The sequence below is a fragment of the Chaetodon auriga genome, chromosome 4, assembly GCF_051107435.1.
Source record: "Chaetodon auriga isolate fChaAug3 chromosome 4, fChaAug3.hap1, whole genome shotgun sequence".
Taxonomy (NCBI): Eukaryota; Metazoa; Chordata; class Actinopteri; order Chaetodontiformes; family Chaetodontidae; genus Chaetodon; species Chaetodon auriga.
Window position 1 is genome coordinate 14,172,442 of NC_135077.1, and position 14,815 is coordinate 14,187,256.

Here is a 14,815-nt window from a genome sequence, read left to right on the forward strand (position 1 = left end):
TTTTTCATTCTTGTTTCAGGAACCTGGATAAGTCCTTGTTTTGAGAAACCTGGACATGCTGGAATAATCCAGTAGAAACTGGGATACTGTTGCATGTAAACTTCACGTGCCCGTCTTGTACAAACAGCAGATGGTAGTTTTATCAAATCTACATGTTGCCACAGATAATGTTACGATAGAATATCACCTGAGCCCAGTTTGCCCTTTGCCAGATTAGTTTGTGGCACTTTGATTCAACAAAACTTGATTAGAATTGTGTACCATGTAGGTACAATAACAACTGAAGTACAAAGATAATGCTGCCTTAATATCTTATGATATAAGATAATATTGTGATTAAATGCATATTCACAAGGTTCTGAGAGAAGCTCATGTTAACAATACCTCTGTCAAGAAACTTAAGCATAAAAGACTTTGTTCTGTTGCTAAAAATCTTTATTAGAATTACATTTCTGTCTCCTTCAGTGTGTGTGTGTGTGTGTGTGAGTGTGTGTGTGTGTTAAGAGTGACGATTCTACGTAAATGGCTGTGAATTTTCACAGTACAGGAAGGGAGTGAGGGAGGGAGTGTAGTGAGGGAGGAGAAGAGGGGAGGAAACAGGATGAAGACAGGAAGGAAGGAGTTGGACAGGACAGGGTGGGACTGAGAGAAAAAGCCCACAGGAATACAGACAAATGGGTGTGACAGGAAGCAGACCAAACACTGCTGGAGGATTTGCTGAGCACGCTTTTTTTTTTTTTCAACATTGATTCTCTTTGTCCATTTATGTGGATCATTGACTAATTAATTTTTAATGGGAGCTGTGTGTTATCCAGAAGATGCACCAGCCTCTGTCAGATTTCCATTGCCTTTGATTGACAAACGGCTCAAATTTGAACTGTGAAGGAGTTTGTAGGTCTGCTCTGAGGGTGCCCCTATTATCCCCCCAGCCAGCAGCAGAAAGTCATGATGCATTCACGGTCAAACAGTTCCAAACCCTGGTTGACTTTGAAATTGGTTTATAATGTGACTCAGATTTAGTGTAACCGCTAGATTAGGCCTTTGTAATACCTCGTAGAGCATCATATGACACTGCATGGCGTTTTGTCCTCTGGAAGGTCACCCCAGAGGCCGATCCATCATGTTTTCTTGCACACTGGGCCACTGCAGAGGACACCTCATCGTTTCCTATCTGCCACAGGGGCATCTAGGAGGGCTCAGTCACAAATTGTATTTATTTATTTTTTCTTAATTTTTTTATTTTTGCTTTGGAAATTTTCATACAACGTGTATTCAAAGAGTTAAATACAGTTCATTGCTTTCTGCTTGTATATAAAATCCTGTAATTTACTGCAAGCGCAGGCAGCGATTGCATAGGAGTTACCACGGCAACTAATTTTATACAGATGTGTGGCGGTAACTGCTCCCTAACAAGCCCATTCCTCCAAACCTCCAGCCAAATTTTCCTCCGTCTTTTGTCATGCTGAAACCTTCACTTTAACAAGCTTCAGCCCTGGATCAAACAGAAATATCTTTACTAGATTGACGGAGGAGGTACGTTTTCTTTTTTCTTTTTTCCCCCCAATATTTACAAGCTGGGATGTGAAAGAAAATGTGCGCAGTTAAACAATACAGTGAACGGTTTTGGTATATATGAGTGCCATAAATAACCATAACTGTGTTTAATTGAAACGTCTGAATAATTTCACAGGCGACACAAACTGCCAAGTGTCATTGGAGACCGTTTGAGTCCTGCGCATGCGCAAGTGGAGAAGCGGAAGTAAGCATCATGTCGATAGAGGACCCATTTTTCGTTGTGAAGGGGTAAGAAATTAACAAAATAACAGCTAAAACTCGGAGTTATCTCAAGCTAATTCAAGAAAGTACACATTGAAAGCTGAACTCGACAGTGTGTTGGTGTTTTACTCAAGGACAAAGTTTCATTAGCGAAGTTAGCTAGAAGGCTAGCTGTAGCTAACTAGCCACAGCGTTAAGCTGCGCTGAGCTAATCAGTGTGTTCGTGTTTGTTCAGTCTAACGAGAGTCGGTTCCACACTGAGTAATCTCTGACAGTGGTGTTTGTTTCGTCTGCCTTTCATGGTAAACACCTGGCCAGCTTTGGGACTCTGCTGTCAGGCAGTTTGCAAGGCGCTGCGAAGTTAGAGAAGGATGTGAAATCTGTGTTTGTTTTGGTTAAACGAGGGGCGTAACGTGTTAGCTGGGAAACAACCAGGTGTCTCAAAGGTGAAGACAGTTAGCTTTCAGATTCTGTGCTGCTGCTGCTCATGATGATTGTGTTTGTGTGTGATCAGGGAGGTGCAGAAGGCCCTGACTCGTGCTCGTGGCCTGTTTCATAGATGGGAGGAACTGTTGCAAGATGGGACACAGGTGAGCAGCCCTCCATGTCGACAGTGTCAATACAGAAATCACTGTCCTGAAACTATGAGCCCCTCAGAGTCATGTAGGCGGATACACAATCCTGACTGACTGAAGGCACATTAACACACTCCAAACCAGAGGGCAGGATCTAAAGCCCAGGTGGTCAAGACAGCTCAGCACACACATCAAATTTACACTGCAAATACATGACACACACCTATTCACCAATTTGACAACACACAGGTGCCACAAATAAACACGCTGCAAATACAGAAGCGTTGGAAATTGGACACAACATGACAAAGATTTATGGGGGACACTTTAAAACTGATGTTATGTGTGCTCATAGTAATTGAAACAGGTCTTTATCCTTTAAAGATCCCTGTTTGGTAAACTGTTGTACATTGGTTCTGCTGATACTGAGCTTCAGTTGATTGTCACCACACCATGTGTTGAAGCTCTCTATCAGTCCTCTGTGCTCCTCTGACCAAATAGTCTCTAAGTGAAGACAGCATGTTTCTCACTGGAAATTATTCACTGGATTCATTCGTGTCAGTAATGTAAGAACTTCCGTTTCAGCAAAAATACACTGATTACGTTTATTATTAAATTCCCTCAAAGTCTTCAGTACATAATTAGTCAGGACAGACATACATGTCAGCTGCTGCTGGAGTGGATACAACAGCGAGGTGGTAATTCTATTTGCAAGAATGAAATTGTGAGAACAAAATTGTGCCTGAAATCTGCTTGCATAGAGGTTGTGTAGAATATTTACACCATATCTGTAGTTAGAGAGTGTCTGCTGGTTTCTGTGGTTTCAGGTAAGTCGCGACGAACTGGACTGGAGTACCAATGAACTGAGGAACTGTCTAAGGGCCATAGACTGGGACCTGGAGGACCTCAGTGAGACCATCAGTATCCTTTTAACAGGAAAATTCTCTTGCCCTCATTGTCACAGCCCGTATCTTCACATGACTGTCAGTATTTTAAAACAAACAGATGCTTTGTGTCTCCTTCTGCTCCCTTTATCTTTCCACTTATCCAGACTCATGACTGTGGTTATTATGTCGTATATCAGAGGATGCTGCATTTGTGGGAGAGACATGAAATTGGCTGTAACATTAATAGTTTAAGACAGTTCACCAGATTTTTGATAAATTATTGTTGCTGTGTTTATAATACATATTTGTTTATTATATATACTCTGCTGTGACATCTTGTTTTAACTGGATGTGTATTAAATTATGTAAGAAGACAACACTAAAATGCTATTTCCCAGTGGCTAAATGACAGATAAAGAGGTGTATCAGATTACGTTGTGGGGAAATTTCCTGGTAAACTTTCTCTGCTCTTAAATATTTTCTTTTTCAAACACATTTGTCTTCTTCAGTGGTATTAGCTGTCGGTAATGAATGCATTAAAAGGTCTTGGAGTTCTGCAGAGTTTTAACAGTAACTACATGGAAGGTCGTCAGACAGGTTGGTGCGTCCGTTGGGTCCTTAACTGGCTCAGATATTGTGGAGTCGAACCCGGGGAAGTTCAAACTGGGTGACAATGAACTTCAGGAGAGGAGAGACTTTGTGGAGCGAACCAGGAAATCTGTCCAGGTAAACAGAACTCAGATGTTTTTAACTGGTTCCTCTGGCACGTTGTTTTTGCCATCTTGGGATGTCAAAGTTACAGTTGTGTTCTTTTGTGTATCATTGTGTTACATGAACATTTGTGAAGTAGATGCCTTATCAGACATATGATGAAGTGACTGATGAATCAGGTGATTGATTGATGTTATTGATTGTTATTAATTTATCACAGATTTGTTGATGTCTGCAGATAAATAATGTAGCACAGAAATGTCAAAGGTACGTTTGGCGATGTAGAAACAGCGCAGCTGTTCGATAGTTGGTCCAGTAGAGAGCACAGATGTGTTCTTTCATTCTTTCAGCACTCAGAGCGATAGGTGGTTATCGATCCAGGGGTGATGCTGCATGTTTCCTGTAGTTTGATTGAACGTGTGGGACGCTGCGTCGACTGTCTCGAATGCCAAGACAGATCTCTCGTAAAGGAGACAATAAAGGCTAATCTAATTTAATCTAATCTAATCATGGTCCAGATCCTTTTACTAAACAAATTTAAGGCTCCTTACAAAAATATGTTTATAGCTTATTAGTTTATGTTAAATATAACAAATATCGGTTGACATATTATCTGATTTTTCTTATATAGATGTGAAACTAACAGCTGCAGGAATCTATTCGATGCACACTGAAGTGTAAACTGAGTACATATTAAATGAGGAATAGTGACTGAGGGAGTGATGTTGTGAGTGGTGGGGTTTCCTCCATGTTGGAAGAGGATATTATGTGCAAAACATGGTCATAATGTGTTGATACTGTGTGAGAAAAATACAAGCTAAAGCAATGAACTGCTGTCTAATCATATGACATTTCACCACTCTGCACATCTCTGTGCAGAGTGTGTATGTTTTTTCTTGAGAGACGTCGCCAGTGGTTATGAGGGGTCATGTTGGAAGAGAGACAGTTATACAAGCGTTGTCTCTGTTGTGTTTCGGTGACATAAGTGTTTCTAATATAGCGCACAGACTGTGCAGGTCAGACAAAGTCAAACATCAGTCACAGCAGCAGCAGCAGCTCGCACAGCCGAGCACAGCGTAACTTATGTGTTTTCACTGTGTTTTCATTAGAGACGTATGTTTGATTATCCATCGATACCTGTCAGCATGTTTACCTGCACCGCAGCTGTTTTGGCTGAATTCATTCAATGTCCACGCTGTTGGCACGATGGAAAATATGAGTCACTTTCCAACACAAGTCTTACAGGCAAAGGTACCATCCTTAAATAGACCTGAAGAGGACTGAGTCATCGGAGCCAAAGAAAAGAGCGTTACTGAGAGGGAACAAAAGACCCTCTGACATTTTGATTTGCCAGCCGGCTATTCTGGAACAGTGGCAGAAAATCTCATTAATGAAGCTGTCTGCACTGAGCTGGGCCTTTAAAGTGATTTTTGCTACGATTGTGAAACATTGTGGAGTGTGAATTGTAAATGGTTTTCTATGTGTGTGTGTGTGTCTCTGTGTGTGTGTGTGTGCGTGCAGGAGATGAAGGTTCAGTTGTCCAGCCCTTCTTCTGTGGCTCAGGCAGAGAAGAAGAACAGAGAGGTCGGTGGATGTTTACACACATACTGAGTACATACACAATACATACACTTTACTGGGTAATATGGAATGAATTATGTGTTACTTGGTCTGAGTTATGCAACTCTCACAGGTTTCCAGGTTAAAAGCTTGCGTGCACAACCACTTGCTCATCTTGGACTTTGGTCTGAATAAATAACACAGGTAGATGTCATCTGAAATGTGGGCCAAGATGCGTTTATGGCGCCATTATCAACATGACATTCAAGACACTAAATACGTAACAGTGATATCTCTGGTTCACATCTGGATCGGTCATCCCCCTCACCACAGGAAAGTCCAGACTTCTCATAACCATTCCTTTTCGGGCCCATAGAGTAAACTAAGTCGAGTCTCCAGCCCAGTCGGTTGACAGCGTGCATGTTGGGAAACTTCGCTGACTGAGCCAACTGACTTCCTGTTGGTTCCCCTAACGGTAGCATGTACACATACTTTTTCATAGTAACATGACAGAGTAATTGTAACGAGCAGACGCCCAGTGGTTTGGAGTCACCCGTCATTTAAAGAAGTCCACCGAAGTGTCGCCTGTCATAAGTGTTTTCAAGAACTCTTATTTGTTGTTTTACGTCAGCTCATAGTTTTTCACAGCTTGCCTGAGTCAGTCATCTCCCAATTTAACTTTTTCACGCTTCAGCTGATATGTTGACAGGTCGCTCTGATACAGAAAACAAACTCTTGCAGCAGCTTGTGATTTGCAGATTGTTGCAGTCAGTAGCAGCTGTAAGGTCCAGCAAACTGTCAGAAGTCAAATAGTTCCAGCTATAGGCCGACTTTTCCAGCTACTAGAATATAATATACACACTCTTTCCCCATGTGTTGTGTGTGTCTTTGTCCAGGCTCTGCTGACGTCCTCAGGTCAGAACAGGTCAACGGGACTGGAGGCTCACATGGTGTCTGCAAACTCCAGATACATTGAGGAGCAACAGGAACAACAGCAGGTAGAAGAGAAAAAAGTGGGGTTTGATTAAGGGGAAAAGGTGACAGGAAGAGGCGAACAAAGCGGTGAAAAGAAGGAGGAAGGTTTTATATTCTCTCCTTTCTTTAAGTCATGCAGCAGCAAATAAGTGAGAAGGATTCATTTCACACAATAATGTGACTTTATTTGCAGTTACACATACGAGACTTCATAGAAACAATATGAGAGCATCTGAACTGTCAGGCCGAAGCTTAAAAATGTCGCGATTCTAGTTTTCATTAGGTTACGTTAACAGAGGAGGAGGCAGATCGAATCAAAGGATCACATGACAAGAATAATAAATGAGCGCAGAGCGTAGGATCCCTGCTGCAGCCCATTTAGAAAGATGAGCTAGCCGAGATCTGCTTTACAAAGCGTCACGCTGTGAGTGAAACGAGAGAGGATTAAATCTGTGTAAAGGGTATTTTCAGTGTCTGAGGATGAGCCATTGGTTTCAATTTCCTGTGGTGCTGAATTTCTTCACACATCCTGTGTCGGGTTGCAGCTTTAGGAGGACGCGAATGGAAAACGCAGTGTGCTCGTTCACACCTTTGATTTAATGATCGAAGAGCAGCATCTTTCTGCTCTCGTGGAGGTTCATCAGCTCACCCAACAGTACATGTGGGAGGCACTCATTTAGGCGAATTACAACATTTGTTGTGTTAGCAATGGAAAAAGCAGACATGAATTAAACACATGTTTAGCTGGGAAATCAACACAACATTAGGATGAAGAGTAACTCTATGTGTGTGTGTGTAGCTGATCATGCAGGAGCAGGACGAGCAGCTGGAGTTGGTGTCAGGCAGCATCAGAGTCCTCAAAGACATGTCGGGACGCATCGGGGACGAGCTGGACGAGCAGGCTGTGTGAGTAACCACACACACCAGCATCAGTCTACACAGTGAGAGACAGACAGGTGAAACTGAATCCTCTTCTTCTCTCTGACCTTTAAGAAGTGTGAAGTAAGAAAAGCCCTTCACCTTTTATTTTCTTATTCTATTTTCAGTCCGTGTGACAGACTGTGTGTCTTTTCTTGTCAGTGACCTGAAACATCAACAGTAATCACGCTTCGTTCAGGTTTCGATGCCACGGAGCTGGAACAATTAGTCCACTCATCGATTAGTCACGAGACAGTAAAGGGAACTATTTCTGTTCAGTCAGTTAGTCATTCAGTTGATTATTTTTTTCTGGTGTTCAGCCTTTCATTTGTTAGGATTTGATGCTTTTGTCGTCTTACATGACAGTAAACTGACTATCTTCAGTTTGGACTCAGCAGTTTGAAGACGTCATGTTTGGCTTCAGGAAATTATGGTTTTGAAAATTTTCCTGACATGTTTTTGAGCAAGTGATAATTTGATTATTCAAGAAAATAAGTGGCAGATAAATTGATGAAGAAAACAACCATCAAAGTGCATCTTATCAGCCCGTCTCACACCACTGTAAGTCCGCGGGCCACATTCACTGAGAGCAGGACAGGCTTTGCCATTATACGGGAGTTGCCAGAAGGAATTCTGGGAAATGCAGGAAATCATCATCATAATTATTTTTTTTAATTAAACGCTCTGATCCGTTCTTCAGAGGGCCCCCAGTGGAAGTAGAACTGAGGGCTGAGCAGGAGAAACACAGTTAACAACATACACAAACTACATCGCCACTATCAGTAAAGTCACAGTATGTCCCAGCAGATTCACATCAAAATGAATGTTCATTTTCTCAGCGTCTTTAAAGCGGTTCAATTTCAGTGAACTCTAGCTCCACCCTCAGGATAAACTGCGCGCGTAGCAGCAAAAATGTCAGCATGTCCCTCTCACCCTTTACTTTAATATTGTGGGATGCGATAAACGCTGTGGCCTTCAAGGGTGTCAGCAATCCTTCAGAAGTGTAGTCTTGTTTTCTTCATCACTCACACACCCAGCCCACGGTTCATTTTTCCCCTCATCGTATCAGGTGGAGCTGCAAATGTCTGCAGCGGCCAAGGACACTGTGGCTTGATCTTAATAAATGGTTTTAGTGGCTAAAAAAAGTTTCGAGAACATGGAATTTGACTTGGTGAGCGGAGTAGAAAAAATGGTCTGAATGATGTGTTTTCAAGTTTTTGTGGTGTTTTGTGTGGTTGAAGTGACCGTGTGCTCCTCTTGTTGCTCAGCATGTTGGGGGACTTTGGAGACGAGATGGATCAGACATCGTCCCGCATGGACTCGGTTCTAAAGAAGCTGGAGAAGGTGTCTCACATGACCAGCAGTAAGTTTACACACACGCACACATGCAGAGTTACATTTTTGCACACACTTCTGCTTGTTATTTGTATTCGTGAGAAACGGGCCGCTCGCAACCCAAACACGTCGATAAAAGCTCTTAAAAGTGTCGATGCAAATTGTTTTATTGAAATCTTTACAATGGCACAAGCGTCAGGTGAACATTGAGTTCAGAGTTTCACAGGATAATTACACAGAAAATCCCAAATCCTGTTGTGTAATGAAAGGCAACACGTCTGCAATTACAGGATGTCGGTCATTTTATTTGTATTAAATAAGACACTTCCACTTTTTGCTAAGAGTGGAGTGAGAACATTGACGCTGCTCTCGTGTGTACGCTAAATATGCAGCTCGAGCCAGCAGCTGGTTAGCTTAGCTTGACACAGAGCAAAGGGGAAGAGTTCGCTCGGCTCTCTCTGAGCATTCAAAAATCAGTCAGTCAAATTAGCATGCAAGTACCCGTTTTCAGTGTCGCTAGAAAAACAACAACAGTCAGTGTCACGTGTCAGCCTGAGTGTCTAAAGACGTGTGTGTTCTTCAGGTCGCAGACAGTGGTGTGCCATCGGCGTGCTGGTCGCCATCATGATCGTGGTCCTCATCCTCTTCTTCGCGCTCTGAGAGAAGTGACCTCTGACCTCCCGACGATGGACAGATGGACAGATACAGGACGAGGGACGTGTCTCTCCTCCTTCCCCTCCCTTTCTTCACGCTGAGGAGAAACTGGTGGCCTGCAGAGAGAAGTCAGGATGAAATTCTTCTCCCCTCTGCTTTTTAATGATTCAAGTGGAAAAAAACAAACTCCCCCGCTGACGGATGCCAGCGGGGGAGCTCAACACACGGAGAAACCCCAGCGGTATTAAGTATTTCATACTGGTGCATTTTGCTTGTTTTTGGAAGTAACGGTACTGAATGGGAGGGTCGGGACTGGAGGCTGCTGCTGCTGTCAGGTTAAAAACACTGATCAGCAAAAAGTTGAGTTACTCTCGTGTACATCAGGGTTTGAAATCCACACCCGTTAACTGCTCAGTGGCAGTAACATTTGGAAATAGGAAGCGTTTGTATACTTCAGTTGTACAAAACAGCCACGTTTCCATCATCATGAATAACTTTTGAACGATGCTGCGCTCTGTGATGAACCACAAGCTTGACCTGTTTTGAGAGGAAACAGTCCAAAAAAGTGCTTTATAGAAGGAGTGAAGGGACAGAGACTGAGAGCAGCTGCTGCAGCGTATTCAGTTCAATTTGCTGGTGAAAGCTGATTCAACAGCCAAAAAGTAGTTTTGGGACATTGCTAAATATCAATTTATTAACTGTAAAATCAAGCAACATGCAGTTATTTGTGTTTTAATCTTACAGGAGCAGCATGGGAGGGAGGAGATGGGGGGGGGGGGGGGTTGGCGGGGGTTTTCAGTGTTGCCTTAAATCTATTTTTATATGGTGAAATGTGCAGTATGTTTCTGTGCCTACATGTGAATCAGGGTGGGAATGTAACACCAAGTCATCAGTGAAACCAGGAGAATGAGCAGCAGGACAGCAGCTGATTTCACTGATTAACCCTTCCTTCCTGGTTCTAATGTGTTAGTCACCTCTGAAATCAGCTGCCATGCTGTCTGTGGCCAAAACAAACAAACAAACATGCAGACTCATCGTACGCCTGACACGAGGCCGCCCATCCCCGATACCAGACGCTGCTTTTTGCTCCGCTGCCCGCTCTGTCAGAAACGCACGGCTTCCCGGCTCGATGGCCAGCGGACAAAACGCTTTATTTCCTGCCCTGATTGTGATCTGTCTCTGTGAGGTGAAGTGAGGTCTGCAGCCAGCCGCCTTCGCGCCCCTGCAGGCGGTTGAGCACGCGATTGGCTGAAGCTCTGTTAGTCTCACTGGGTGATGAGAGACAGCCTTGGCTCAGAGCGAATGGGTTTGCCTGTTTTATTGAAAAGCTTTAGCTAATGAGAGGAAGAACAGTTGCTGGGCAAGATGTCTCCGCGCACAGCCCAGATTTAGGCTGACAGCTCCCTCTGCTGGAGGCTGTGGGTCATGTTATTTCTTTGTGTCATGTCAGGTAACACTGCCCACGCTAGGGTGTGTTGCAGTGCTGTATAAATGTACTATTACGCTTTAAATTTGGTTTAAACGGACGTGATTTCTGTACAAAGGCTTTATCCAGATTCAGTCTTATTTTTTAATCCTGTGTGATGGCAGATTTCTTTTGCTTTCGTCACTCAGTTGCAGAGAAAATTTGAAATTAAAGGGGGGGGTTAAATGAGATTTCTCCTGAAGCATTTCCCCTTTGTTTGTACCAAAGGAGTCAGGGGTCAGATGCACAGGCTAGAATGCAGGCGGGGTTCAGGGACGCCGCTCTGCAGTGAGTGTCCTCCCTGCCAGAGCTCTGTCCATCTTATTCTCTCAGTAGTTCACATGTGCTTTTACATTTTCAAGCCCTCATTCCTTAAATGCTTCAGTGGGGAAAATAAAGGGAATACTTGGAAAATGGCTGCAAGCATAACTGAAGCACTCGTGTGGTTTCTGCTCCAGTCGTTCACACTCCAGAGGCTTTGAAGGTAAAGCTACCGTAAAACAGTAAAACCTTTTCTTTCTTTTTTTTCCAGAAATTTGAAGCTGTGCTGTTTGGATTTGACTGCATCTGATTTTACAGCACGATACCGTTATACCACATCTGTATGCAAGAGCATTACAGTGAGCTCAGTCTTTTCTGGCGTGTTTCCAGATCTGGGTTTAAAGAAGGACTCGTGTGAGGCTTTCTAGTCTTTGTTTTGTCCAAAATGGAGATGGGCTGATTGTTCTGCATCAAGGCAGTGAAAGGAATCGACGTCCGGTGATTTTAAACCTATTGCTAGTCAGATATTAAGCAAATGTCAAACTCTTTAGAACATCTTGTGACTCATCTTCACCTGCCTTCATCATGACTCGCTACTTAAACAGAAAAAAAAGACCTCAAGGCTTTATGATCATTTTGTGTCAGTTGTACACTTTTGGTAAAATGAAGCAGCTCCTGGGTATTAAAGGTGGATTCAAAGAACTGACCTCTGATTGGTTAAAAACTAACTTTAAGTGCCAATGATGAGAATTTGTTTTATTCTGTTAAAGCAGCCACCAGCAGCGCTTGGTGGGTCGCTTTTCTTTTGAATGTAACCAAAGTTGGTTTTTTTTTTTTGGAGAACTTGAACGGGACATGAATTAACTCTGGATCTGAATGTGCACAGCTGTATTCGTCACTGGCTGCCATTGTTTCCTTTAATACCAAACAGCATGTGTCTGCAGTGTTCCTGACGCCACATGACGGACTGCGTTTCATTTCACTGCTCTGCTGTGGTGCATAGTTAAGGTGTTTACTTCCACACACTACATGAAGAATGAAGGTCGCGTGGCAGCAGCTGCTTTGACAAAAACAAGACATTTCATCTCCACGAAGTGAACTGAATGTGACTGTTTTCTGAGTGGCTTCCGAAAATGTTCAGTGAGGTTTTAAGTTTCATTAAACTTTGTTTGACATGAAGCGGCTGTGGTTATTTTTTTTTTAACCGCGTGTGTTTTAAAAATGTATCCAAAAGAGGTTTTTAAGTATAAATAAATGTATGTTCAGGCCTGTACAGCAGCTCGGTTCCACAGCTGCATGTACAGGGAGTTTAGCTCGGATTTGTACTTTAGGTAAAAGCTTTCAGCAAATTGCACGTTCCAGGAGTGAGTTTTAATCGAGAGGCACTCCTCAAAATGGAAACATCGTCGCATACTATTCTGAGAGCGGGAGCATCATGTGAAATTACCTTTACTTGAGCTGTGATGAGCAGAGCGCGAGTCCCTGGTGGCTTCACGAGCCGTGGAAATGAGCAGGCGGCGGCCGGAGGTCCGAAAGACAGAATCGCACCGACGCATCGGCTGTCGTTCAGATTCCAACTAATTCTCACTCTTAGCCCGGAATTGGAGTTTCTATCCTACAGATTTATCGATTAACTGATGGACTGACAATTAATTAATGAACAGAAGGTGGCTCCAGCTTGTTAAATGCTATGTTCCGCTATTTTACATGCAGGCATTTCGGTTGAAGATATTTAGATTTTGGGCTGTTTGTCGAATAAAACCTTAAAACCTGCACCTTCTTTTTGAATTTAACTATCAGCCATCAGCCAGGACATTTTTATAGCATTTCACGTGATGATCTGCCCTCAGATTCGGGTGTCATAATTCTGTATTTTAGAGTTCCAATGTCACACTGTCCTCTAAATCCTGTTTCAGAAGTTTTCCACTAACATACAGTCCAAAAATACACAGTAATGGCTGCTCTTACCTGTGCAGGTCGGCCTCCCATCTCAGGGGTTTAGTCACAGAGAAGCCACCTTAGAAAAACTCCAGATTCCTGAAAACAGTAACGTCTTTGTCTTGATGACAGTTCATATTTATTACTGGACATTTCAAAAAGACAATCAGGGGTTTTTAAATATTCCGCTTTTCCTTTCAGTTCATTTTAACACAGTATGAAATTAAGCTTTCAGATCTGCGTCAGGTGATCCATTAGCGGCAGCACATCTGCAATTATTTCTCAAAACGAGCCTTTTTGGGTGCATTCAAGGAAACTCTGACATCTGGATTTTGAAAGTAGAAATAAGTTTACAGGCTACACTGTCAGAAAAATGCCACCCAGTAATACAAACGGTGAGGAAACACTGTCGTTGCTAACTGATCATATGAATTCAGCAGATTCCTCTAACAAAAACGCTGCTGTTCAGCGGCTGAATCAGAATTTCTCATGCTGAATTTTCTCACCAGATTCACTTTGGCTTTTGCTGAAGCTTATCAGACCGGAAAAGAAACACTTGTACTAATTATCCACCAAGATCTGTTTTTAATCATTTTAAGGTGAAACAGAAATCAAGTCACATTATCTAAACATGATATTTTAACTTTGCACGATTGATCTCAAACGTACCTGAAAAAGCTGAATTGGTGTTTGAGTGGATGTTTCCAGAAAACCACCAGCTGGGCCCTTTAACGCGAAACCATGTGACTTTTGAAGGAAACTGCACAATCATTCTCTCAGAAATGAAAAGGAGAACTGATTAGACATAGTACTGAGAAAAAACCAGGACAAAGACTGAGTGACAGACAAATTTTCTGGTTTTGTGACCGTTTGTTACTTAACTGTTAACTCTGTTTTAACGTGTAATAAATAAACATTCCACCGGTTTTAACATAAGCAGGAAATGCATCATACCTGAGCAGGAGCTCCATGGTCCCCAGAGGATGAATCTTACTGGGCTTGGTGATCCGCTGACCTTTCCTCTAGCACCACCATGAGGTTCACATTTGTGGTCCACTTGTAAAAACTTTGGTCAACACCTGACTTCAAACACCGCTGTCAAGTCAAAAATATAATACGTCCAATAGGCTGGTTTATTATCAAATACCTGCTAAACAGGTGACCCACTCCCATTAGCCTCAGCTGGACTTTGTATTGTTCGTAAATGTTAGCATGTTAACGTGCTAAACTAAGATGGTGAACGTGGTTAGCATTACACATGCTTAACATCAGCATTTTAGCTATGACATCGTAAGCATGTTAGCATACCGGGCTTAGCATATAGCTCACTGCTGTGCCTATGTACAGCTTCACTCAGCTGCTAGCATAGCATGCCCCGCCCATTTTTGGCTGAAACCATTTGACTGGCGGTAAACGCAAATTCTGAGGCCACTGCCAATTTAACAGCATGAAATAATAATACCACATTGCTTTTTAGTTATTAGGAGCCCAAATCATACAACCAGTCAGACAATTTTGTTGTTAAAGGAAAATTACGCAACCTTTTACTGCAAGCTGTGAGGAGTAGAAAGCAGGGTGGGTTTAGCTTTATGCTACTTACGAATTGTCTTAGCATTTAAATACCCTCTGCTCCCGGCGGCGGACACTGTTAAACCAAAATCCACTCTAAAAGTAGCTGTTTTATGGTATTTTTTCCAGAGTAAGAACTTTGATTACACCATCACTGAGATTCTTGTCTGATTCGTTTCAATCTACAAACA

General features: G+C 42.6%; 1 protein-coding gene across 1 annotated transcript; it reads left to right on the forward strand.

The window, feature by feature from the left end:
* Positions 1 to 1,746: 1,746 nt before the first annotated feature.
* Positions 1,747 to 12,296, forward strand: stx10 (syntaxin 10). Its single transcript, XM_076729060.1, has 9 exons — positions 1,747 to 1,803; positions 2,291 to 2,366; positions 3,179 to 3,272; positions 3,870 to 3,964; positions 5,471 to 5,533; positions 6,406 to 6,507; positions 7,284 to 7,390; positions 8,671 to 8,765; positions 9,321 to 12,296. The coding sequence occupies exons 1-9, from the start codon at positions 1,769 to 1,771 to the stop codon at positions 9,395 to 9,397; spliced, it is 744 nt and encodes a 247-aa protein (XP_076585175.1). The 5' UTR covers positions 1,747 to 1,768; the 3' UTR covers positions 9,398 to 12,296.
* The last annotated feature ends 2,519 nt before the right edge of the window (positions 12,297 to 14,815 follow it).

Coding starts and splice junctions, on each gene's coding strand:
- stx10 (XM_076729060.1), top strand. CDS start 1,769: ATGTCGATAGAGGACCCATTTTTCGTTGTGAAGGG. Junction 1,804..2,290: donor CCATTTTTCGTTGTGAAGGG/GTAAGAAATTAA, acceptor GTGTGTGATCAG/GGAGGTGCAGAAGGCCCTGA. Junction 7,391..8,670: donor GAGCTGGACGAGCAGGCTGT/GTGAGTAACCAC, acceptor CTTGTTGCTCAG/CATGTTGGGGGACTTTGGAG.